This window comes from Coregonus lavaretus (genome assembly GCF_964263955.1).
Source record: "Coregonus lavaretus genome assembly, contig: HAP1_SCAFFOLD_1306, whole genome shotgun sequence".
In the NCBI taxonomy this organism is placed as follows: domain Eukaryota; kingdom Metazoa; phylum Chordata; class Actinopteri; order Salmoniformes; family Salmonidae; genus Coregonus; species Coregonus lavaretus.
Window position 1 is genome coordinate 30843 of NW_028165488.1, and position 27986 is coordinate 58828.

The following is a 27986-nucleotide window of genomic DNA, read 5'->3' on the forward strand; positions in this document are numbered from 1 at the left end:
TAATGGCCTTTTATTTTATTTTATTTTTTATATAACATCCACAACACTTACCCCTCCTGGAACAGATTGAGTGGGTGAAAACGGACATCCCTGACGGGTCAATTACGAACTAATGGAAACAGTTCATATTTAACCAGTAAAAGGGTGCGTTCCAAATGGCACCCTATTGGCATTATAGAGGAATAGAGAAAATTGGTATATAAGGAATAGGGTACCACTATATAGGGAATAGGGTACCACTATATAGGGAATAGGGTACCACTATATAGGGAATAGGGTGCCACTATATAGGGAATAGGGTGCCACTATATAGGGAATAGGGTGCCACTATATAGGGAATAGGGTGCCACTATATAGGGAATAGGGTACCACTATATAGGGAATAGGGTGCCACTATATAGGGAATAGGGTGCCACTATATAGGGAATAGGGTACCACTATATAGGGAATAGGATACCACTATATAGGGAATAGGGTACCATTTGAGACGCACCCAAAGGTTTCCAGAGGAGCTGTGAAACTATTCATTCACACTTTACAAAGTGCAAGAAGAAGCACATTGAGTCGACACGATTCCCACTCAGTTATCACAGAATAAATACAAAAAAGTGGAATAAAACAGCTAAAATAACATTAAATGAAATAGAAAAATGACAGCTTGTCCTTGACGTGTGCCTCCATAATTTAAAAAAAAAAGTGTTTAAATCATTTTCTCTCTTTAGTCTAAAGTGCATCCAAGGACACTGTTTATATTAGTAAACGTCTTCATCTAAAACTTTAACTTCATGTGATTATGGCTGTACATTTAGGCCCTTTGATACCTGAATTCTCAGCTCTTGGCTAAATAATTATACAACGGTTAACCCCTTTACAATAGCTTTACATAGAGGCTACCCTTATAACATTCGCTCTACACAGAGAGAGGAAGGGTTCGAGCGCTTAAGATTGACCAACGCTACATAATTTTTGTTTGTTTGCCTGTTAAATGTTTACTTACGACGGTACAATACAGAAAACAATTTATAAGCCATTGAAAGTCAACCATCAAGTCAACCTCTGATGTTTTATCTAAACATCTTCTCACGGACCCTGTGTTCTAACCCCTGCTCCTTCCTGAGAGGGGCATGGGGGAGGGAGGGAGGGAGAGAAGGCAGACGAGGAGGAGGGGAATCGGCCCGCTATCTCTCACGCAACCGACCTTCACATCCTAGTAGCTTGTTCTGCCATACAGACAGACACAGAGAGAGATACAGACCGACAGACAGATACAGACAGAGAGATACAGACAGAGAGATACAGACAGACACAGACAGACAGACAGAGAGATACAGACAGAGAGATACAGACACAGACAGAGAGATACAGACAGACACAGACAGACAGAGAGATACAGACAGACACAGACAGAGACAGACACAGACAGAGAGATACAGACAGACAGACAGAGACAGACACAGACAGAGAGATACAGACAGACACAGACAGACAGACAGAGAGATACAGACAGAGACAGACGGATTGAGAGCCCTTCCAAATGACAGAGAGGAGAGAGAGAAATCTATTATTTACAGACCACGTGTCTCCCTCCTATAACAACCGGCTTTACAGTATGTACAAAGAAACGAACACTGCTCCAGCACACCGCCGAGCACCATAACCACCGCTGGCCCCTCAGTTGGCCTTCGCGACGCGCGAGTCCGAGCCGATGTAGTTGAGCATGGTCTGGACGAGCTCCGGGAGGTCATAGTCGTGTTTCCAGCCCCAGTCGTTCCGCGCGTTAGAGTCCTCAAAGTTCATTGGCCAGCTGTCAGCTGTAAAGGGGAAGGAAGAGAGAGACATTGTCAATGTTGGATGTCTTCTTTACTCTAAAAGGCTTTTAACACTTTGTCGTTTGTTTCTACATCAAAACTTCATCAAATCTAAAATGCTTGGAAGTTCGAGAATCTCAATGTTGAGCTTCTAGTGGAGTATTTAGACAGGTCTTCCTGGTTCACTGATCTTTGATCTCAAAATGGTATCATCCACCAGTATTATGGTTGCTAATTCCCAGCTTTTCAAGAAATCCCAGTCGGAGGATTCCCAGAATCAGAAGGGAATAAGCAAGGAGGGAATCCTCCCACTGGGTTTTCAGGAAAACCTGGGAATGTTGCAACCCCAACCAGTATAAATAAAGGATCAATAAAATGCTCATACCGATGGCCTGTCTGACTTGGTCGATGTCGTAGGTGACCTCCAGGTCAGGCAGCTGTTTCTGGACCTCCTGAGCCAGCTCTTCAGGGGTAAAGCTCATGGCGTTGATGTTGTAGGTCCTCATGGAGAGGGTGTCTGTGGGCGCTTCCATCATCTCCACGGTGGCACGCAGACAGTCGTCGATGTACATCATGGGCAGCCGCGTGTCTGGCTTCAGGTTGCACTCAAACTTCCCCGTCTTGACGGCATCGTGGAAGATGGCTACCGCGTAGTCTGGAGTAAGGGAGGCAGGAGATACGCTTAGATGTGTTTGGTTTAATCATAGTGACTGATGACCTTCGACCTATTAAGTGTATGCACTTCTGTATGTATCTCTTCTGGTCTATACTACTGATCAACTGATCTCGTCTGGTCTATACTACTGATCAACTGATCTGGTCTGGTCTATACTACTGATCAACTGATCTCTTGTGATCTATACTACTAATCAACTGATCTCTTCTGGTCAATACTATTGATCAACTGATCTCTTGTGATCTATACTATTGATCAACTGATCTCTTCTGGTCTATACTATTGATCAACTGATCACTTCTGATCTACTGTATCTAGTGTACAACATCTTTGTAAACAATGTGATTTTGAGACATTTCATTATTTGTACTTATCTATTTTTTACTTAAAACTGCATTGTTGGTTAAGGGCTTGTAAGTAAGCATTTCACTGTAAGGTCTACACCTGTTGTATTCGGCGCATGTGACAAATAAAATGTGATTTGACCTAACACCCTAGTATTATCACCCTGTAGCAGTATTACCTAACACCCTAGTATTATCACCCTGTAGTAGTATTACCTAACGTCATAGCATTATCACCCTGTAGTAGTATTACCTAACGTCATAGCATTATCACCCTGTAGTAGTATTACCTAACACCCTAGCATTATCACCCTGTAGGGGTATTACCTAACGTCATAGTATTATCACCCTGTAGGGGTATTACCTAACGCCCTAGCATTATCACCCTGTAGTAGTATTACCTAACGCCCTAGCATTATCACCCTGTAGTAGTATTACCTAACGTCATAGCATTATCACCCTGTAGAGGTATTACCTAACGTCATAGCATTATCACCCTGTAGGGGTATTACCTAACGCCCTAGCATTATCACCCTGTAGGGGTATTACCTAACGTCATAGCATTATCACCCTGTAGTAGTATTACCTAACGTCATAGCATTATCACCCTGTAGGGGTATTACCTAACGCCCTAGCATTATCACCCTGTAGTAGTATTACCTAACGTCATAGCATTATCACCCTGTAGGGGTATTACCTAACGCCCTAGCATTATCACCCTGTAGAGGTATTACCTAACGTCATAGCATTATCACCCTGTAGGGGTATTACCTAACGCCCTAGCATTATCACCCTGTAGTAGTATTACCTAACGTCATAGCATTATCACCCTGTAGTAGTATTACCTAACGTCATAGTATTATCACCCTGTAGGGGTATTACCTAACGCCCTAGCATTATCACCCTGTAGTAGTATTACCTAACGCCCTAGCATTATCACCCTGTAGTAGTATTACCTAACGTCATAGCATTATCACCCTGTAGAGGTATTACCTAACGTCATAGCATTATCACCCTGTAGGGGTATTACCTAACGCCCTAGCATTATCACCCTGTAGGGGTATTACCTAACGTCATAGTATTATCACCCTGTAGGGGTATTACCTAACGCCCTAGCATTATCACCCTGTAGTAGTATTACCTAACGTCATAGCATTATCACCCTGTAGGGGTATTACCTAACGTCATAGCATTATCACCCTGTAGTAGTATTACCTAACACCCTAGCATTATCACCCTGTAGGGGTATTACCTAACGTCATAGTATTATCACCCTGTAGTAGTATTACCTAACGTCATAGCATTATCACCCTGTAGCATTATCACCCTGTAGCAGTATTACCTAACGCCCTAGCATTATCACCCTGTAGAGGTATTACCTAATGTCATAGCATTATCACCCTGTAGAGGTATTACCTAACGTCATAGCATTATCACCCTGTAGCATTATCACCCTGTAGCAGTATTACCTAACGCCCTAGCATTATCACCCTGTAGAGGTATTACCTAATGTCATAGCATTATCACCCTGTAGCATTATCACCCTGTAGCAGTATTACCTAACGCCCTAGCATTATCACCCTGTAGCATTATCACCCTGTAGGGGTATTACCTAACGCCCTAGCATTATCACCCTGTAGGGGTATTACCTAACGCCCTAGCATTATCACTCTGTAGGGGTATTACCTAACGCCCTAGCATTATCACCCTGTAGCATTATCACCCTGTAGCATTATCACCCTGTAGAGGTATTACCTAACGCCCTAGCATTATCACCCTGTAGCATTATCACCCTGTAGTAGTATTACCTAACGCCCTAGCATTATCACCCTGTAGCATTATCACCCTGTAGGGGTATTACCTAACGCCCTAGCATTATCACCCTGTAGCATTATCACCCTGTAGGGGTATTACCTAACACCCTAGCATTATCACCCTGTAGGGGTATTACCTAACGTCATAGCATTATCACCCTGTAGCAGTATTACCTAACGCCCTAGCATTATCACCCTGTAGCATTATCACCCTGTAGGGGTATTACCTAACGCCCTAGCATTATCACCCTGTAGCATTATCACCCTGTAGGGGTATTACCTAACGCCCTAGCATTATCACCCTGTAGGGGTATTACCTAACGTCATAGCATTATCACCCTGTAGCAGTATTACCTAACGCCCTAGCATTATCACCCTGTAGCATTATCACCCTGTAGGGGTATTACCTAACGCCCTAGCATTATCACCCTGTAGCATTATCACCCTGTAGGGGTATTACCTAACGTCCTAGCATTATCACCCTGTAGCATTATCACCCTGTAGGGGTATTACCTAACGCCCTAGCATTATCACCCTGTAGGGGTATTACCTAACGTCATAGCATTATCACCCTGTAGCAGTATTACCTAACGCCCTAGCATTATCACCCTGTAGCATTATCACCCTGTAGGGGTATTACCTAACGCCCTAGCATTATCACCCTGTAGTAGTATTACCTAACGTCATAGCATTATCACCCTGTAGCATTATCACCCTGTAGGGGTATTACCTAACGTCCTAGCATTATCACCCTGTAGTAGTATTACCTAACGCCCTAGCATTATCACCCTGTAGTAGTATTACCTAACGCCATAGCATTATCACCCTGTAGGGGTATTACCTAACGTCCTAGCATTATCACCCTGTAGTAGTATTACCTAACGTCATAGCATTATCACCCTGTAGTAGTATTACCTAACATCATAGCATTATCATCCTGTAGTAGTATTACCTAACATCATAGCATTATCACCCTGTAGCAGTATTACCTAACGTCATAGCATTATCACCCTGTAGCAGTATTACCTAACGCCCTAGCATTATCACCCTGTAGCATTATCACCCTGTAGGGGTATTACCTAACGCCCTAGCATTATCACCCTGTAGCATTATCACCCTGTAGGGGTATTACCTAACGCCCTAGCATTATCACCCTGTAGGGGTATTACCTAACGCCCTAGCATTATCACCCTGTAGCATTATCACCCTGTAGCATTATCACCCTGTAGGGGTATTACCTAACGCCCTAGCATTATCACCCTGTAGCATTATCACCCTGGTTAGAAATAACGACCATGTTCTAAAACATGTCCCTGTCACATAACCCCAATGACATGTTGAAGTCAGGAAGCAGACGCAAATAGAGTTACGACAGTGAAGGGACAGGTGTGTGTGTGGGAGGGAGGACAGGTGTGTGTGTGTGTGTGTGTGTGTGTGTGTGTGTGTGTGTGTGTGTGTGTGTGTCACTAACTCACCTGTCGTTCCTCCGCCTGGCTGTGAGTCGGCAGAGATGATGCCTGGGTAGCGGAGGCAGCGGAAGTCAAGGCCGTAGCGGTGGTGGTAGTACTGTTGGAGGGAAGACAGGCAATAAGGGTTAGAGGTTTCACTTATAGGGACATTACAGACCAATGATTTCAGATTCACCAGGTCAGATTCACCAGGTCAAATTCACCAGGTCAGATTCACCAGGTCAGATTTATCAGGTCAAATTCAGCAGGTCAGATTCAGCAGGTCAGATTCAGCAGGTCAGATTTATCAGGTCAGATTCACCAGGTCAGATTCAGCAGGTCAAATTCAGCAGGTCAGATTCAGCAGGTCAGATTCAGCAGGTCAGATTTATCAGGTCAGATTCACCAGGTCAGATTCAGCAGGTCAGATTTATCAGGTCAGATTCAGCAGGTCAGATTCAGCAGGTCAGATTCAGCAGGTCAGATTTATCAGGTCAGATTCACCAGGTCAGATTCAGCAGGTCAGATTTATCAGGTCAGATTCAGCAGGTCAGATTTATCAGGTCAGATTCAGCAGGTCAGATTCAGCAGGTCAGATTCACCAGGTCAGATTCAGCAGGTCAGATTCAGCAGGTCAGATTCAGCAGGTCAGATTCAGCAGGTCAGATTCAGCAGGTCAGATTCACCAGGTCAGATTCACCAGGTCAGATTCAGCAGGTCAGATTCAGCAGGTCAGATTCACCAGGTCAGATTCCTGGTATATGTATTTTAAAGTAAGTAGCGAGGGCAGAGTGGCTTGAGGCTGAATGCTTATTGTCAATTTATCCCCATTTTGCTTTGTATTTTGTATTTGTTACAATATTTGTGTATTTTTTATCTCACCTCTCCCATGAGCTCTGCGTGGACTTTGGAGACCCCGTAGATGGTCCTGGGTCTCTGGACACAGAGGTCAGGGGTCGGGTTCCGGGGAGAGGTGGGTCCGAAGGCTCCGATGGTGCTGGGGACGAACAGACGCAGGCCGTGCTCCGCTGCGATGTCCAGGACGTTGTGGAGCCCTGAGGAACAGGAAGTTCACAGTTACTCCCTGGTGGACACCTCCCAGGCTTGGTTAGAAGAAAACTGGTGTGCTGTGGATCTCGTCTGAGCCAGGTTCACAGTTACTCCCCTCCTCCACCTTCCCAGGCCTGGCTAGAAGGACAATGTGGTGTGTTGTGGATTTAAGTTGAGCCAAGATGGCGGATTCTCCATTGCTCACCAGTGATGTTGACGTCGCGTGCCAGAGCTACGTTGGCCTCTCCCACGGCACTGAGCAGGGCGCTGTAATGGACCAACCACGTGATGCGGTTGTTGACAACGATCTCACGCAGGTTCTTATAGTCCAGGATGTCAGAGTAGATGAAGGGTCCTGGAGGGGGAGGGTTCAGTAGAAACAATAAGCAGAAATATAAAACATGCAGGAAATAAGCTTTAAACCTGCAACATTGTCTCTCCGCCAACAAGAGGTGTGTGAACAGTTCGTGTCGTGAACAGCGCTTGTGCCCATAGAAATAGACGTGGCGCAGGATGTTCCCCAATGCTGGAAGGGGGGATCTGAGTGAAAAAGTTTGGGAACCCCTGTGTCTAGGGTGTCCACCCACTCTGGCCAGAGCCATTTAGTTAATCCACTATTATCTAGGGTGTCCAAAATGCGCTTTGGTGATGAAATTACACTTCCTTATGTTATTAAATACATCTACAAAGACAAATATGATTCTTCATGTTCTGAATCGTTAAGTGGGGTCTTTCTCTAACATATCCCGTGTAGCTCAGTTGGTAGAGCATGGCGCTTGCAACGCCAGGGTTGTGGGTTCCAATCCCCACGGGGGGCCAGTATGAAACATTTATGCACTCACTAACTGTAAGTCGCTCTGGATAAGAGAGTCTGCTAAATGACTAAAATGTAAATATCATTATATCCAGAAAGTCGGATTTCGTAACATAATACATCCGATAATAAGCACCAAGCTCTGTTGACAGAGCGGTGCCGATTTCTCGCAGCGTCTTTTTAGGATTGTTCATGTTGTCGTCTGCAAAGTTGTTTCAGCAGGTCCACAAAAAATCTAAATGAACGAGCTGAATTAAAATGTAAAAGGCTTTGAAAATAAAAAAGCTTGCAGTACACTCAGCGCTCCGCTTGGTTTTTGTGAGAAATCTTCTAAAAAAGAACAGGAATTTCGCATTAATATGAAAAGCTGTATACTAAAATATGAAAATCAACATGTCATGTCTCAAAGTCAATATCTATCTTACCTCTATATTGTTTTATGTCCTCCCGATTGGAGAAGAAAGATGATGAGGTAACCTTAATTCTTCACAGCATCCAACCTAGCTGACACCATGCTATTTTACAGTATTGTTGTCTCTGGCCTCCATTGACATAGTTCTATTTCTGACCATCCTACAAGGATAAGTATTATGATAGAGACTTGAGGTTTGGACCATTGGTTTCCTTAGAGGATCATCTACATAATTAAACTTTTTTAAAACGTTTTTTTACTGGACCTCCTATATTATCATGGTCCTCTGTAGCTCAGCTGGTAGAGCACGGCGCTTGTAACGCCAAGGTAGTGGGTTCGATCCCCGGGACCACCCATACACAACAAAAAAATGTATGCGCACATGACTGTAAGTCTCTTTGGATAAAAGCGTCTGCTAAAATGGCATATTATTATATTCTCATTGTTGTTTTTCTTTTTCTGATCAATATATTTTCTATTTTGGTGTCTCCCTGGGTTTTGAATGTTTGAATGACACAATATTCTTGATTAACAGGGCTCTAGACAGTTGATATGGAAATACAGTGGGGAGAACAAGTATTTGATACACTGCCGATTTTGCAGTTTTTCCTACTTACAAAGCATGTAGAGGTCTGTAATTTTTATCATAGGTACACTTCAACTGTGAGAGACGGAATCTCAAACAAAAATCCAGAAAATCACATTCTATGATTTTTAAGTAATTAATTTGCATTTTATTGACCTCTACATGCTTTGTAAGCAGGAAAACCTGCAAAATTGGCAGTGTATCAAATACTTGTTCTCCCCACTGTAGGTCAGTTAATGTTAAGACTTGGATGGCGTCCGTCACTGCAGTACTGGCCAGCCAATCACCATTCATCAGGTATTGATCATGTGGTCTGTGACCTCAGTTATCATTTAACCTTTCAGAACACGTCCACTTCCTGGCGACCTTCTGTACAAGAAGCTTTTCACAAGGATCAATATCACGACTAACTGAATCATTCCCTATTTTACCTACGGACACTCCAGATGTCTTTTCTATTCATATTTCAGACATTTTGAAGCAAATTATGGACGAGTTTACATTCTCCTGAAAGAATGAACGGATGTATTTCAGCCAAAAAGGAATCAGGTTTTCTTCCTGGTTGTAACGAGGTAATTTAGCCTGCTGGCTTGTGAGTTGATCAGACGCCAACAAATCAAATCAAATCAAATCAAATCAAATCAAATTTTATTGGTCACATGCGCCGAATACAACAGGTGCAGACATTACAGTGAAATGCTTACTTACAGCCCTTAACCAACAGTGCATTTATTTTAAACAAAAAAAGTAAGAATAAAACAACAACAAAAAAGTGTTGAGAAAAAAAAGAGCAGAAGTAAAAAATAAAGTGACAGTAGGGAGGCTATATATACAATAGAATAAAGTGACAGTAGGGAGGCTATATATACAGGGGGGTACCGTTGCATAGTCAATGTGCGGGGGCACCGGCTAGTTGAGGTAATATGTACATGTGGGTAGAGTTAAAGTGACTATGCATAAATACTTAACAGAGTAGCAGCAGCGTAAAAAGGATGGGGTGGGGGGGCAGTGCAAATAGTCCGGGTAGCCATGATTAGCTGTTCAGGAGTCTTATGGCTTGGGGGTAGAAGCTGTTGAGAAGTCTTTTGGACCTAGACTTGGCACTCCGGTACCGCTTGCCGTGCGGTAGCAGAGAGAACAGTCTATGACTAGGGTGACTGGAGTCTTTGACAATTTTGAGGGCCTTCCTCTGACACCGCCTGGTATAGAGGTCCTGGATGGCAGGGAGCTTTGCCCCAGTGATGTACTGGGCCGTACGCACTACCCTCTGTAGTGCCTTGCGGTCAGAGGCCAAGCAGTTGCCATACCAGGCGGTGATGCAACCAGTCAGGATGCTCTCGATGGTGCAGCTGTAGAATTTTTTGAGGATCTGAGGACCCATGCCAAATCTTTTTAGTCTCCTGAGGGGGAATAGGCTTTGTCGTGCCCTCTTCACGACTGTCTTGGTGTGTTTGGACCATGATAGTTCGTTGGTGATGTGGACACCAAGGAACTTGAAGCTCTCAACCTGTTCCACTACAGCCCCGTCGATGAGAATGGGGGCGTGCTCAGTCCTCTTTTTTTTCCTGTAGTCCACAATCATCTCCTTTGTCTTGGTCACGTTGAGGGAGAGGTTGTTGTCCTGGCACCACACGGCCAGATCTCTGACCTCCTCCCTATAGGCTGTCTCATCGTTGTCGGTGATCAGGCCTACCACTGTTGTGTCGTCGGCAAACTTAATGATGGTGTTGGAGTCGTGCCTGGCCATGCAGTCATGGGTGAACAGAGAGTACAGGAGGGGACTGAGCACGCACCCCTGAGGGGCCCCCGTGTTGAGGATCAGTGTGGCAGATGTGTTGTTACCTACCCTTACCACCTGGGGGCGGCCCGTCAGGAAGTCCAGGATCCAGTTGCAGAGGGAGGTGTTTAGTCCCAGGATCCTTAGCTTAGTGATGAGCTTTGAGGGCACTATGGTGTTGAATGCTGAGCTGTAGTCAATGAATAGCATTCTCACGTAGGTGTTCCTCTTGTCCAGGTGGGAAAGGGCAGTGTGGAGTGCGATAGAGATTGCATCATCTGTGGATCTGTTGGGGCGGTATGCAAATTGGAGTGGGTCTAGGGTTTCTGGGATTATGCTGTTGATGTGAGCCATGACCAGTCTTTCAAAGCACTTCATGGCTACAGACGTCAGTGCCACGGGTCGGTAGTCATTTAGGCAGGTTATCTTAGAGTTCTTGGGCACGGGGACTATGGTGGTCTGCTTGAAACATGTTGGTATTACAGACTCAGTCAGGGACATGTTGAAAATGTCAGTGAAGACACTTGCCAGTTGGTCAGCACATGCTCGGAGTACACGTCCTGGTAATCCGTCTGGCCCTGCGGCCTTGTGAATGTTGACCTGCTTAAAAGTCTTACTCACATCGGCTACGGAGAGCGTGATCACATAGTCGTCCGGAACAGCTGGTGCTCTCATGCATGCTTCAGTGTTGCTTGCCTCGAAGCGAGCATAGAAGTGGTTTAGCTCGTCTGGTAGGCTTGTGTCACTGGGCAGCTCGCGGCTGTGCTTCCCTTTGTAGTCTGTAATAGTTTTCAAGCCCAGAGTATTTACATGGTCTGACAACCTAGTGTCACGATCGTCATACATAGAGGAGGACCAAGGCGCAGCGTGTTGAGCGAACATACTTTAATTAGTTAAAGTGCACACACGATACAAAACAACAAAACGACTCGTAACGTCCTAGGTAACAATGACCAACTGGAACAAAAACCCACAAACACCAAGGGAAAACAGACAGTTTAAATATGGCTCCCAATCAGACAACCAGCCACAGCTGACACTCGTTGCCTCTGATTGGGAGTCACTCAGGCCAACAAAGAAACAGAAGAACTAGAACCCCCAACATAGAAATATAACACATAGAATGAACACACCCTGGCTCAACATATAGAGTCCCAGAGCCAGGGTGTGACAGTACCCCCCCCTAAAGGCGCGGACTGCAACCGCGCCTCCACTAGAACAAAACAGGGGAGGGCTGGATGGGCATTCCTCCTCGGCGGCGGTTCTGGCTCCGGCCTTTCCCACCACCCTCCAATAAACCCCCCATAGCGCCCCTGGTCCGGTCTGGCCCCGCTGGCTGGAGCTGAACTGGACGTAGCAGGAGCGGTTAGCTTCAGCTCCGTAGTGGAGCAGTTGACCGGTACCTTACCAGGCACCGGTGACCCAGGCACGGGTTGTGCTGGACTGACGACGCGCACCCCTGGCTTGGTGCGTGGAGCCGGAACGGGCCGAACCGGGCTGACGACTTGCACCCCTGGCTTGGTGCGTGGAGTAGGAACGGGCCGAACCGGGCTGACGACTTGCACCCCTGGCTTGGTGCGTGGAGTAGGAACGGGCCGAACCGGGCTGACGACTCGCACCCCTGGCTTGGTGCGAGTGGCAGGAACAGGCCGGGCCGGCGACGCGCACCGTAGACTTGGTGCGAGTGGCAGGAACAGGCCGGGCCGGCGACGCACACCGTAGGCTTGGTGCGAGGAGCAGGGACAGGCCGGACCGGGCTGGCGACGCACACCGTAGGCTTGGTGCGTGGAGCAGGGACAGGCTGGGCTGGGCTGTCGACGCACACCGTAGGCTTGGTGCGTGGAGCAGGGACAGGCCGGACTGGGCTGGCGACGCACACCGTAGGCTTGGTGCGTGGAGCAGGGACAGGCCGGACCGGGCTGGCGACGCACACCGTAGGTTTGGTGCGAGGAGCAGGAACAGGCCGGGCCGGGCTGGCGACGCACACCGTAGGCTTGGTGCGTGGAGCAGGGACAGGCCGGACCGGGCTGGCGACGCACACCGTAGGCTTGGTGCGTGGAGCAGGGACAGGCCGGACCGGGCTGGCGACGCACACCGTAGGCTTGGTGCGTGGAGCAGGGCCAGGCCGGACCGGGCTGGCGACGCACACCGTAGGCTTGGTGCGAGAGGCAGGAACAGGCCGGACCGGGCTGGCGACGCGTACCGTCCATTTGGTGCGAGGGGCCGTAACAGGCCGGACCGTACTGGGGACACACACCACTGGCTCTACCCCGGGATCTGGAACGGGCCGTACCGGACTGGTAACACATCCCAGTACCTCTCGCCTTGCCTCTAAACCTTCCTTCCCTTCCTTTACCAGTGACCCCCGTAACCTGGTGGCCTTTTGAATACGCCCCTTTTCTGCCTCCGTCAGCCCCGTCGTCCATGCCCTGTGCCCCCCCCAAAAAAATTATTTGGGGTTGCCTCTCGACCGTCCGACGACCCTGATCACGCCGTTGCTCCTCTCTCCGTCGCCTCTCTACAGTCTCACTCCATGGCCGGCGATCCATCATATAAAGACTGAATGCAGCGTAGCCTATGCTACAGTAATATAAAGACTGAATGCGGCATAGCCTATGCTACAGTAATATAAAGACTGAATGCAGAATAGCCTATGTTACAGTAATATAAAGACTGAATGCAGCATAGCCTATGCTACAGTACTATAAAGACTGAATGCAGCATAGCCTATGCTACAGTAATATAAAGACTGAATGCAACTCCATTCAAACTGCATCCAAAATAGATAATCCTGTTGTAGATTGATATACAGCCCTATATATAGATGTCCTAGCCTACCTCTTTCAGGTAATATGCAGTATTAGCCTTATAAGCTAATTAATGATGGGTTATGCATAATAAGCTTCTAATTTATAGCCTCTGTCTCTTGCGCAATACGCACCCACCCGTGCTCCGCTGGCCTCTCCTTAAAAAACACTCCTTAGCTCTTGGGAGTCCCATGCAGGAAATGCTAGACTAGAATTGCTTGCTGGATATAATTACTTTTAGCATTACTTATACCAATAAGACTATTCGAAGAGGGACGCAAGCAAATGTTTTGCTGAATGTTAAACACAGCAGCCAATAGAACTCACAGGTAGTTTGAAAGAGGAGCGAACGCGTGATGGCGGTAGCCTATAGCAGTTGTTTATTCAGACCCATAACCAACCATTCAATCTTCGTGAAGGGAAGTGAAAAGCCTTCTGCATCTAATTCTAGTCCTGTATTATTCAAGGATGTCATTAGAATGATGAAGATAAGGACAATGACCCGTATTTCATTTAATTATTGAAAGAGAGGAATGAATGAAGCAACAATAGAGAGAGAGAGAGAGGAGGTCGGCTAATAACATTAGGGGAAATACTATTAAAAGGTATAAATTCGTCAGCCTACTAATTATACAAATAGGACCTATTATATTTTGCTAGCCTATACTTGTAACTTTGTAGGCCACATGTGCTGCACCAGAATCACATGTTCTCTCCCTGCTTTATCATGGTTTGAACGAGGTGCGTAATTCCAGTCCATATAATACAGTATAATACAATACAGTATACAGTAATACAGTATAATACAGTACAGTAATACAGTATAATACAATACAGTACAGTAATAGAGTATAATACAGTACAGTACAGTATAATACAATACAGTAATACAGTATAATACAACACAGTACAGTAATACAGTATAATACAATACAGTACAGTAATAGAGTATAATACAATACAGTACAGTATAATACAATACAGTAATACAGTATAATACAACACAGTACAGTAATACAGTTCACACTCAAAAAGATTAGCCTACTGGAGCTAGTTTCATTGATTTACCCAAGAGAGCATATACAGTGGCTTGCGAAAGTATTCACCCCACCCTTGGCGTTTTTCCTATTTTGTTGCCTTACAACCTGGAATTAAAATGGGTTTGTATCATTTGTTTTACACAACATGACTACCACTTTGAAGATGCTTGAGCGTGCATTACTATTCATTGCTGGTGTACAGCAATCTTTAAGTCATACCACAGATTCTCAATTGGATTGAGGTCTGGGCTTTGACTAGGCCATTCCAAGACATTTAAATGTTTCCCCTTAAACCACTCGAGTGTTGCTTTAGCAGTATGCTTAGGGTCATTGTCCTGCTGGAAGGTGAACCTCTGTCCCAGTCTCAAATCTCTGGAAGACTGAAACAGGTTCCCTCAAGAATTTCTCTGTATTTAGCACCATCCATCATTCCTTCAATTCTGACCAGTTTCTCAATCCCTGCCGATGAAAAACATCCCCACAGCATGATGCTGCCACCACCATGCTTCACTGTGGGGATGGTGTTCTCGGGGTGATGAGAGGTGTTCGGTTTGCGCCAGACATAGTGTTTTCCTTGATGGCCAAAAAGCTCAATTTTAGTCTCATCTGACCAGAGTACCTTCTTCCATATGTTTGGGGAGTCTCCCACATGCCTTTTGGCAAACACCAAACGTGTTTGCTTATTTTTTTCTTCAAGCAATGGCTTTTTTCTGGCCACTCTTCCGTAAAGCCCAGCTCTGTGGAGTGTACGGCTTAAAGTGGTCCTATGGACAGATACTCCAATCTCCGCTGTGGAGCTTTGCAACTCTTTCAGGGTTATCTTGTGGTCCTCTGTAGCTCAGCTGGTAGAGCACAGCGCTTGTAACGCCAAGGTAGTGGGTTCGATCCCCGGGACCACCCATACACAAAAAATTTATGCACGCATGACTGTAAGTCGCTTTGGATAAAAGCGTCTGCTAAATGGCATATTATTATCTTTGGTCTCTTTGTTGCCTCTCTGATTAATGCCCTCCTTGCCTGGTCCGTGAGTTTTGGTGGGCGGCCCTCTTGGCATGTTTGTTGTGGTGCCATATTCTTTCAATTTTTTAATAATGGATTTAATGGTGCTCCGTGGGATGTTCAAAGTTTCGGATATATTTTTTATAACCCAACCCTGATCTGTACTTCTCCACAACGTTGTCCCTGATCTGTTTGGAGAGCTCCCTGGTCTTCATGGTGCCACTTGCTTGGTGGTGCCCCTTGCTTAGTGGTGTTGCAGACTCTGGGGCCTTTCAGAACAGGTGTATATATACTGAGATCATGTGACACTTAGATTGCACACAGGTGGACTTTATTTAACTTATTATGTGACTTCTGAAGGTAATTGGTTGCACCAGATCTTATTTAGGGGCTTCATAGCAAACGGGGTGAATACATATGCACGCACCATTTTTCCGTTATTTTATTTTTTAGAATTTTTTGAAATAAGTTATTTTTTTCATTTCACTTCACCAGTTTGGACTATTTTGTGTATGTCCATTACATGAAATCCAAATAAAAATCCATTTAAATTACAGGTTGTAATGCAACAAAATAGGAGAAACGCCAAGGGGGATGAATACTTTTGCAAGGCACTGTAGCTAGCTACATCTTTGGGCTTTTATGTTTTTCTGTCGTGCAGTAATGTGCAGTAGCCTTTATCATATATGTATTGGATAATGGCACAATCATTTGGGCTTTTTGGGGTTTGGGCTCATTAAATGTCGTCAATGTAGGGCTCATAAAATGCATTAAATATATGGCTCATCAGGTTTGAATGTTCATGCTGATCAAAGCTCTAATCAAATCCAGACATATTTATATGTTTTATAATGACACTTCCGGTTTTGGAGGGAAATACCGGGTTACCCGGGAGAAAAGTGATTTATTTTCGGGATGGAACATTTGTGAAATACCGGGAAAATATTAAACCCAACTGTCTCAGTGTAGGAGTGATCTAGGATCTGGTCCCCCTGTCCATGTAATCTTATTCATTGTGATCTAAAAGGCTACACTGATCCTAAAGCTCTCCTCTGCTGAGATGTTGACATATCGGCCAATGGCTTTGTGGTCAGGTCTGAGATGCTATATTCTGTCTACATGCTTTGTATCACTCACCGCTGTAGAAGACGTGGCTTGGAGGCTTTCTGATATCTGACAGGATCACGTTGTTGTTTCCAAACCGCTTCCTGTGAAACAGGAAGTTACATTTAAACACAAGATGAAGAGGAAGCTTGACCGAAACACTCCCCCCCCCCCCCCCCCCCCCCCCTAAAGGCTACGTTCACTGGTTGGTTGTTGATTACAGGGTTATCACAGTGCTATGAACAATGTTCCCTCTTAACTTTTTTTCGGCACTGAGCAAATTTCAGGTCTGCTGAGCGTTGAATGCTGTGAAGATTCTGTGCAACATCCAGTGCGCATTTACATTTAACATTTAAGTCATTTAGCACACGCTCTCGTGAACGCTGAGGCTGTACCCGCTTTAAGTTACAGTTTTAACAGTGGCCCAGTAGGCTACTGTGGCTATTTGATCATAATGTAGGCCTACCAGAGTGGCCTACCATCGAAAATGCATCCCATAACATTTTAACATGGAAATAGCTGTTCTATCGTTCAGCCTACAGTAGCAGCCAATGTGTGGTGTTCAATGTAGGCCTACATTCCATGAGACTTTTGAAAAAAAACATGCAGGGCTTGACATTAACCTGAAAATGTTTTTGTGTGGTTTGATGCAAGAAACCACTTTCCAAAATAAAATGCATTATTATTACCATACCATTATTACAGAGAATCAGACAAATGATGCTACCCTCTGCCTATTGGCTACATAGCTTATTCAAGCCTGTCTCAAAATAAAACATTGCCACTTTAAGACAAAATAAAAGCTCTTTACCTGACTTGCTTTTCAAAGATGTCTAGAAATGCACACATTTGTGTTCTTGTAGGAAGCAATCACTCCTCCATTGCTGACTACAAATGATCTATAACTGGGGCTAATAACTCACTAACTAGCAAAGGATATGAACAAAATGTGCACACGTGGCTACTTGCAACTCTTGCTTTGATCTCAAAACGAGCACATCTACTCAGGACCACAGCTGTAAACCCAGTCCAGTTCAAAGTAAAGCGTAGAGTACAGGCTGAGTCGTGTGCAACAGAATCCTACTCCGATGCGTACAAAAACATCTCTAGTTCCTTCCGTTTCGGTGTGTTGCATTAGAGTGGCTAACATTGAGTTGATTCGATCACAAGTAAAGGGAAACGTTGACAGTGTTAACTAACGGGGAAAACTCGAGAAAGTTGAGTGAAGTTCAATCTCCCGCTTTTCTCTGTGGGCTGATAGCGCCCCAGTCTCGGCTACTGTGCCCCCCCCACCTGGGCTGATAGCGCCCCAGTCTCGGCTACTGTGCCCCCCCACCTGGGCTGATAGCGCCCCAGTCTCGGCTACTGTGCCCCCCCCACCTGGGCTGATAGCGCCCCAGTCTCGGCTACTGTGCCCCCCCACCTGGGCTGATAGCGCCCCAGTCTCGGCTACTGTGCCCCCCCACCTGGGCTGATAGCGCCCCAGTCTCGGCTACTGTGCCCCCCCCACCTGGGCTGATAGCACCCCAGTCTCGGTTACTGTGCCCCCCCACCTGGGCTGATAGCGCCCCAGTCTCGGTTACTGTGCCCCCCCACCTGGGCTGATAGCGCCCCAGTCTCGGTTACTGTGCCCCCCCACCTGGGCTGATAGCGCCCCAGTCTCGGCTACTGTGCCCCCCCACCTGGGCTGATAGCGCCCCAGTCTCGGCTACTGTGCCCCCCCACCTGGGCTGATAGCGCCCCAGTCTCGGCTACTGTGCCCCCCCCCACCTGGGCTGATAGCGCCCCAGTCTCGGCTACTGTGCCCCCCCACCTGGGCTGATAGCGCCCCAGTCTCGGCTACTGTGCCCCCCCACCTGGGCTGATAGCGCCCCAGTCTCGGCTACTGTGCCCCCCCCACCTGGGCTGATAGCACCCCAGTCTCGGTTACTGTGCCCCCCCACCTGGGCTGATAGCGCCCCAGTCTCGGTTACTGTGCCCCCCCACCTGGGCTGATAGCGCCCCAGTCTCGGTTACTGTGCCCCCCCACCTGGGCTGATAGCGCCCCAGTCTCGGTTACTGTGCCCCCCCACCTGGGCTGATAGCGCCCCAGTCTCGGCTACTGTGTCCCCCCACCTGGGCTGACAGCGCCCCAGTCTCGGCTACTGTGCCCCCCCACCTGGGCTGATAGCGCCCCAGTCTCGGCTACTGTGCCCCCCCCCCCCCCCCCCCACAGCTTAGAGGGAACATTGACTAGAAGCTTTTATGTATGCTATTCATAAAGCCTTTATAAATTGTAGTTCGTTTTTAAGTGGCACCTAGATTATGTAAAGTGTTGGGGGATGCTACTCTTAAAATATCGTTTACCAAGCTATCATTTCCTTCACGTTGAAAGAAATTAAGCTACACTAAAGCTACCCTTAAGAACAATTATAGTTTACTTCATTAACTAAAGTTACTTTGAAAAAAAAGTAGTTACTACATCCAAACTACTTAGTGAAAGATTATTATATCTCAATCGGAAATATCAAGACTACAAATTGCAAGAACAGTTCACTCTGGAGTCAACAGATTTGTCATTTCAAACCCAAAGAAGTGAGAATTAGGCAGGTCTGATGCTGAAAAAGAAAGGATATTCTTGCCTACTTATTTTTTTTTTTGCAAAAGAAGTAGTGTGTAGTTCCAGTGGTTAGCTCCATGGTAACAAAGTAATGAACTAGTGAAAACACCACCTGGATTTGAATTTAGTTCAACGACCACCAAGCTACTGCAAAATGTAGTTAAATTACTAGTTGAACTACATGTAGTTCACTACTACACAACACTGATTATGTACTAATAATAAGCATCCAAAACAATTTAATTAATGTATTCCATTACATTTAATGTTAAGCAGCAACACTTGGGGCGGCAGGTAGCTTAGTGGGTAAGAGCGTTGTGCCAGTAACCGAAAGGTCGCTGGTTCTAATCCCCGAGCTGACTAGGTGAAAAATCTGTCGATGTGCCCTTAAGCAAGGCACTTAACCCTAATTGCTCCTGTAAGTCGCTCTGGATAAGAGCGTCTGCTAAATGACTAAAATGTAAAATGTAGAAAGACAAGCATTTCTTCTCCATCACAGACACTGTAGTGCTCTTACCTCAACATTGTAGCCAGCCCCACCCCCAACTGTCCAAGGCCGCCTGAGAGAGAGAGAAGAGAGGAGAGAGAGAGAGAGAGGAGAGAGAGGAGAGAGAGGAGAGAGAGAGAGAGAGGAGAGAGAGAGAGAGAGAGAGGAGAGAGAGGAGAGAGAGAAAGAGAGAGAGAGAGAGGAGATAGAGAGGAGAGAGGAGAGAGAGAAAACATACATTATGGGAGATATTATCGTTACAGATCAACGGCATTGCGACAGGGTTGCCATGAAGACAAGGTTACATTAGAGGCATAGAGAAGATATAGCGTGGCAGACAGCGTGAAAAGGAGAGAGTCAGGGCCCTAGCTTCAGAGGGTCAGGGCCCTAGCTTCAGAGGGTCAGGGCCCTAGCTTCACGCCTACAGTGGTTCTCTCCTATTGGGCCTGCTGTAAAACACTGTGATGTTGTGGTCCTCTGTAGCTCAGCCGGTAGAGCACGGCGCTTGTAACGCCAAGGTAGTGGGTTCGATCCCCGGGACCACCCATACACAAAAATGTATGCACGCATGACTGTAAGTCGCTTTGGATAAAAGCGTCTGCTAAACGGCATATTATTATGTTCCCTTCACACAAAAAAACAACAGCTTTATAAATACAGCTATCTGTTGCTTGGGAGCCTTGTTTAGGTTCACTTAGAAAAAAGCTTATTTACTTAGATAGACCACAGATAGAGGTCCTATTGTGTGGTATTGAGGTTGTGAGGTTACGGTTCACTTCCCATAAATAGAGCTATGCATACTGTGTCTGTTGCTTGAGAATCCTTGTTAATGTTCATTTACACAAAGCTCTTCTTCTTCTTCAGAGAGAAAGAGAGATTGTGTTATTGGGGTTCTTGCAACGGAATACAGCTAGCTTGAGTCATTTGGGGAAGGTTTGTTTCTTCAGATCATTGTGAATAGATCCTATTGTGTTAAGCTGTAACAGGGATTCTTCCTCCTAGGTGGTGTCTCTCTGAGCTTTTACCCGATTGAGTGATTATTGATTTGGTCTTACCTGTGATGAGCACCTTGGGGTGGTCTGTCTCGGAGAAGGACACTGAGTGGAAGCTGGCGTCCGAGGTGACCTGGCGGGGCGAGAAGCTGATGGTCCGTACGGCCACTGTGATTGGTTGACAGCCACATCCTGGGCTCAGGAGGGCGTGCTTAGCCACCTTGCTGAGTGTTCTGATAACAGGCATCTTCACAGTCACCTAAAGGAGGAGGAAGAGGACAGTGTAAGGACCCCACTCACCTGAATACTTTACAAATAGGTAGAATGCTTTTGTTGTCAAGGACTCAAAACGTATGGTTCGGAAAACATTACCTATAATAATGTCTTTATTTTGTTCACTGCAATGTTGGTCCTGCCGTTTTGACTATGTCTATGTAACCGGTGTGAAATGGCTAGCTAGTTAGCGGTGCGCGCTAGTAGCGTTTCAATCGGTGACGTCACTCGCTCTGAGACCTTGAAGTAGTTGTTTCCCTTTGCTCTGCAAGGGCCGCGGCTTTTGTGGAGCGACGGGTAACGGTGCTTCGAGGGGTGACTGTTGTCGATGTGTGCAGAGGGTCCCTGGTTCAAGCCCAGGTAGGGGGCGAGGAGAGGGACGGAAGCAACACTGTTACATCTAGGCCCAGGACAGGAATCCTTGAGACTTTCTGTTGTCATCCTTTGGCGTCTAAGGGCCAATTCAGCAACAGCAGCTTGTGTCTCATGGCAGCAGCTTGTGTCTCATGGCAGCAGCTTGTGTCTCGTGGCAGCAGCTTGTGTCTCATGGCAGCAGCTTGTGTCTCATGGCAGCAGCTTGTGTCTCATGGCAGCAGCTTGTGTCTCGTGGCAGCAGCTTGTGTCTCATGGCAGCAGTTTGTGTCTCATGGCAGCAGCTTGTGTCTCATGGCAGCAGCTTGTGTCTCGTGGCAGCAGCTTGTGTCTCATGGCAGCAGCTTGTGTCTCATGGCAGCAGCTTGTGTCTCATGGCAGCAGCTTGTGTCTCATGGCAGCAGCTTGTGTCTCGTGGCAGCAGCTTGTGTCTCGTGGCAGCAGCTTGTGTCTCATGGCAGCAGCTTGTGTCTCATGGCAGCAGCTTGTGTCTCATGGCAGCAGCTTGTGTCTCATGGCAGCAGCTTGTGTCTCATGGCAGCAGTTTGTGTCTCATGGCAGCAGCTTGTGCCTCATGGCAGAGATACACTGTGCATTAGGCATCCCCGGGGAATGAGACACGGTGGGGGTGTGGGGGGTGGGGGGGGGGGGAACGGGTCCACTAACGGGACTGGAATGAACGACGGAGCTCCTCGCTTGCTCAGCAGTCGTGACGTTGCTTCGTTTGTCGCGAAGCACAGGCTCTCTCCCAAATGTCCATTTATTCCCTTTGTAGTGCACTATTTTCTTGGGGGACCAGAGCCTGGTCAAAAGGTAGTGCACTAGGGAATTGGATGCCACTAGGGAAACGGGTCCACTAACGGGACTGGAATGAATGACGGAGCGCCTCGCTTGCTCAGCAGTGGTGACATTGCTTCGTTTGGGAATTGGATGCCATTTTGGGACGAAGCGACAGTCTGACTACATAAATTACAGTAGCCTAGCCTACCATTATTGGCACAGTGTATTACTGCGTCTCCGGCGTTGGCTAGGCTAACAGTCGTTTGAGTAACTTAGAAGGGGGAAAAAAAGTCCTAAAATGGATCCGCTTCTTTCTAGATTTTATTATTAGGCTTTTCCATCATTAAGAGTTATGTCATCCTATACAAATTAAATTGGTTACGTTGTAACGCGCATTCATTTAAAATGAATTAACACATTGTTTTCCAAGCCTGTTTACTTCAGTGGGCTATCAATTTGTGCGCAAGTGAGACAAAGCATATTTTCAAACTGAAAGAGACCCATCATCCATCCATCCATGGTTAGTCCTACTACAACATTACGCCTATCATACTGTATGGAAATCCGTAATTCATTAATTCACACCTCTAAATGATCTATTTTTTATTTATTTTTATTTTTAATATTAGAAGTTCACACTTCTAATTATTGCTCAAAGAAAAAACATTTTGCTAGGCTCTTACCTTAACGTCAGATAAGCTTCTGAATTAAACGAAAAGTGAACTTGAGTAGCTTTATACTGCCCTGCCTTCGGTCTCTTGCCCAATCAGGGACAGAGGAGTGGATACGAGGTCGGATTAAATTAGTGCCAGACAGACAGACTGTAGTATGAAATAACGTACGCACTCACTAACTGTAAATCGCTCTGGATAACAGCGTCTGCTAAAATGACTCAAATGTAAAACGTAGCTGCATGGTGACTTTAGCTACAAGCTTTTCAAGGTTTGCCAGACAGAGCAGATAGACATATAGGAAACGATTTAGGGCACTGGGTTTCCTGTTCCTGTTCCCCCTCTCAGAACTGACTTGTATGTGAACTGTGTTATATTGACTAATTTAGGCTAGCGTAGGCCTACTCTATAGGCTAGCGTAGGCCTACTCTATAGGCTAGCGTAGGCCTGCTCTATAGGCTAGCGTAGGCCTACTCTATAGGCTAGCGTAGGCCTGCTCTATAGGCTAGCGTAGGCCTGCTCTATAGGCTAGCGTAGGCCTGCTCTATAGGCTAGCGTAGGCCTACTCTATAGGCTAGCGTAGGCCTGCTCTATAGGCTAGCGTAGGCCTGCTCTATAGGCTAGCGTAGGCCTGCTCTATAGGCTAGCGTAGGCCTGCTCTATAGGCTAGCGTAGGCCTGCTCTATAGGCTAGCGTAGGCCTGCTCTATAGGCTAGCGTAGGCCTGCTCTATAGGCTAGCGTAGGCCTGCTCTATAGGCTAGCGTAGGCCTGCTCTATAGGCTAGCGTAGGCCTGCTCTATAGGCTAGCGTAGGCCTGCTCTATAGGCTAGCGTAGGCCTGCTCTATAGGCTAGCGTAGGCCTGCTCTATAGGCTAGCGTAGGCCTGCTCTATAGGCTAGCGTAGGCCTACTCTATAGGCCTGTAGTCACACAAGTGATGTAGGTACTGTAATATTATTGTAATATCACAGCAGTAGACTATACTCCAGGCCTACGGTAATATCACAGCAGTAGACTATACTCCAGGCCTACTGTAATATCACAGCAGTAGACTATACTCCAGGCCTACTGTAATATCACAGCAGTAGACTATACTCCAGGCCTACTGTAATATCACAGCAGTAGACTATACTCCAGGCCTACTGTAATATCACAGCAGTAGACTATACTCCAGGCCTACTGTAATAGTATTGTAATATCACAGCAGTAGACTATACTCCAGGCCTACTGTAATATCACAGCAGTAGACTATACTCCAGGCCTACTGTAATATCACAGCAGTAGACTATACTCCAGGCCTACTGTAATATCACAGCAGTAGACTATACTCCAGGCCTACTGTAATAGTATTGTAATATCACAGCAGTAGACTATACTCCAGGCCTACTGTAATATCACAGCAGTAGACTATACTCCAGGCCTACTGTAATATCACAGCAGTAGACTATACTCCAGGTCTACGGTAATATCACAGCAGTAGACTATACTCCAGGCCTACTGTAATATCACAGCAGTAGACTATACTCCAGGCCTACTGTAATATCACAGCAGTAGACTATACTCCAGGTCTACGGTAATATCACAGCAGTAGACTATACTCCAGGCCTACTGTAATATCACATCAGTAGACTATACTCCAGGCCTACTGTAATATCACAGCAGTAGACTATACTCCAGGCCTACTGTCATATCACAGCAGTAGACTATACTCCAGGCCTACTGTCATATCACAGCAGTAGACTATACTCCAGGCCTACTGTAATATCACAGCAGTAGACTATACTCCAGGTCTACGGTAATATCACAGCAGTAGCCTATACTCCAGGTCTACGGTAATATCACAGCAGTAGACTATACTCCAGGCCTACTGTAATATCACAGCAGTAGACTATACTCCAGGCCTACTGTAATATCACAGCAGTAGACTATACTCCAGGCCTACTGTAATATCACAGCAGTAGACTATACTCCAGGCCTACTGTAATATCACAGCAGTAGACTATACTCCAGGCCTACTGTAATATCACAGCAGTAGACTATACTCCAGGCCTACTGTAATATCACAGCAGTAGACTATATTCCAGGCCTACTGTAATATCACAGCAGTAGACTATACTCCAGGCCTACTGTAATAGTATTGTAATATCACAGCAGTAGACTATACTCCAGGCCTACTGTAATATCACAGCAGTAGACTATACTCCAGGCCTACTGTAATATCACAGCAGTAGACTATACTCCAGGTCTACGGTAATATCACAGCAGTAGACTATACTCCAGGCCTACTGTAATATCACAGCAGTAGACTATACTCCAGGCCTACTGTAATATCACAGCAGTAGACTATACTCCAGGTCTACGGTAATATCACAGCAGTAGACTATACTCCAGGCCTACTGTAATATCACATCAGTAGACTATACTCCAGGCCTACTGTAATATCACAGCAGTAGACTATACTCCAGGCCTACTGTCATATCACAGCAGTAGACTATACTCCAGGCCTACTGTCATATCACAGCAGTAGACTATACTCCAGGCCTACTGTAATATCACAGCAGTAGACTATACTCCAGGTCTACGGTAATATCACAGCAGTAGACTATACTCCAGGTCTACGGTAATATCACAGCAGTAGACTATACTCCAGGCCTACTGTAATATCACAGCAGTAGACTATACTCCAGGCCTACTGTAATATCACAGCAGTAGACTATACTCCAGGCCTACTGTAATATCACAGCAGTAGACTATACTCCAGGCCTACTGTAATATCACAGCAGTAGACTATACTCCAGGCCTACTGTAATATCACAGCAGTAGACTATACTCCAGGCCTACTGTAATATCACAGCAGTAGACTATACTCCAGGCCTACTGTAATATCACAGCAGTAGACTATACTCCAGGCCTACTGTAATATCACCGCAGTAGACTATACTCCAGGTCTACGGTAATATCACAGCAGTAGACTATACTCCAGGCCTACTGTAATATCACAGCAGTAGACTATACTCCAGGCCTACTGTAATATCACCGCAGTAGACTATACTCCAGGTCTACGGTAATATCACAGCAGTAGACTATACTCCAGGCCTACTGTAATATCACAGCAGTAGACTATACTCCAGGCCTACTGTAATATCACAGCAGTAGACTATACTCCAGGCCTACTGTAATATCACAGCAGTAGACTATACTCCAGGCCTACTGTCATATCACAGCAGTAGACTATACTCCAGGCCTACTGTAATATCACAGCAGTAGACTATACTCCAGGTCTACGGTAATATCACAGCAGTAGACTATACTCCAGGCCTACTGTAATATCACAGCAGTAGACTATACTCCAGGCCTACTGTAATATCACAGCAGTAGACTATACTCCAGGTCTACGGTAATATCACAGCAGTAGACTATACTCCAGGCCTACTGTAATATCACAGCGGTAGACTATACTCCAGGCCTACTGTAATATCACAGCAGTAGACTATACTCCAGGCCTACTGTAATATCACAGCAGTAGACTATACTCCAGGCCTACTGTAATATCACAGCAGTAGACTATACTCCAGGCCTACTGTAATATCACAGCAGTAGACTATACTCCAGGCCTACTGTAATATCACAGCAGTAGACTGTACTCAAGGCCTACTGTCAGAAAAAAATAATCATGGGCAGTTGCTTATTTATTATTAGCCTAGTTAATTTTTCTAAGCTTATCCAAATAATTGATCTAATTTATCAAAGGCTGTTAATTTGGTCTGTGTCTGCAATAAATCTTCAAACAGATAGCAATGCAGTCATTGGCCTCAAGAGTGATTTTTCCCACAGTTACAAACATAAGAAATGGTGCCCTCATCAATCACAATGTGTTCAGCCAAACCCAACACGATGAGCCAACATTGTTTGACTCACACATCATGTAGGCCTAAACCGGTTACGTTTGTGTTTTCATTTGGCTAGCCCAGTCAGTGGCCTGTTTAATGTGGGTGGCATAAAATATCAAATAAAATAAGTCTTATTCTGTATTTTTTTTATTAACTTATTTATTGGATAATTCATTTTTACACAGGTTATTGGTCTATCATTAGGCTGCTGTGGCTATTTTAGTACGCCTGCTACGTTAGGTTACTGTTTCAGCAATCTTGTCTTGGCTATATTCCCGGAAAGATGACTGCTTTCTCTCTCATCCTCCTATGCTGTGCCTCGTCATATAACAAGGGTTATAACCGCAGCATGCCTATAGGTTAAGGCCCCAGGCAATGCTTTTTTGTTTGTTTGTTGCAGAATCACGACTATGTAACTTGTAGAATACTGAAGGATGTGTCCCATTTCTGCCTCTTTCTTAACAAAGGACGCGCCCAGCACCGGTGCCCTTATGTTTCCATTCTGATGGTGTAATAATGGCATCTCCTCCTCGCCCCAGTGGATTGGAATGTGTGCTGGGACCGACTGGAGAGTACCGAGAAATATGCCACGCCAAAAACCATCCAACCTCCGGTAAACCGAACAAAGGCCAGGTACATGCCACATCATGGATAAAGGCTAAAACACGTGGGATTACCGTTCCCGTAGCATCAGGATATTATGCTGGCAGTAGGATCGCGGATTCTTTATATATATATATATATTTTTTTTTGCACCCCTGCAAAGACTTGCTAAACTTTGGGTGTATCGAATTTTACGTTACAACTGTTTTTCGCAGCATTGCAACCACCTTTGAATTAACTGTTATATCTCCTTCTGTATGTTTTCCTATTTGCTTAGGATACGTTTTGCTCAAAGGATAGGCGTGCCAACAGTAGAATCAATCTGAGTATATAGGCAATATAAAATAAATAATAATTTGCGTCTGTATAAAAAACTACATTCTCCCATTATATAATTCTCCATTCTGCTCAAGAAATTTCAGTTAAATCCCGATACACTTTACACAACATATTAGCTTTAACTAAATTAATTCCTATTAATAATTATTTACTCACCAGATAAATAGCTGGGGATCTTTATAAATGTCGAAGATATGAGTGTCCCTTGTTTCTTGGCGCCTTGGTTAGTTTCTCCTTAATAGCTTGGCTATTCGCTGAGCTTGTCTAGCTGACGACACGTTGTATCTCCTTCAACTATTGC

The 27986-nt window shown here is 45.7% G+C and overlaps 1 protein-coding gene across 1 annotated transcript; it reads right to left on the minus strand.

Annotated features, from left to right (window-relative positions):
* On the minus strand, nucleotides 1-27986 carry LOC311115801 (L-threonine 3-dehydrogenase, mitochondrial-like). The gene is made up of 9 exons (XM_084190930.1): nucleotides 27842-27986; nucleotides 20821-21016; nucleotides 19796-19838; nucleotides 16713-16783; nucleotides 7346-7495; nucleotides 6973-7145; nucleotides 6118-6208; nucleotides 2194-2463; nucleotides 1-1811 (listed from the first exon to the last, which is right to left on the minus strand). Exons 2-9 carry the CDS (start codon nucleotides 21002-21004, stop codon nucleotides 1672-1674), a joined length of 1122 nt encoding a protein of 373 aa, XP_084047056.1. The 5' UTR covers nucleotides 21005-21016; nucleotides 27842-27986; the 3' UTR covers nucleotides 1-1671.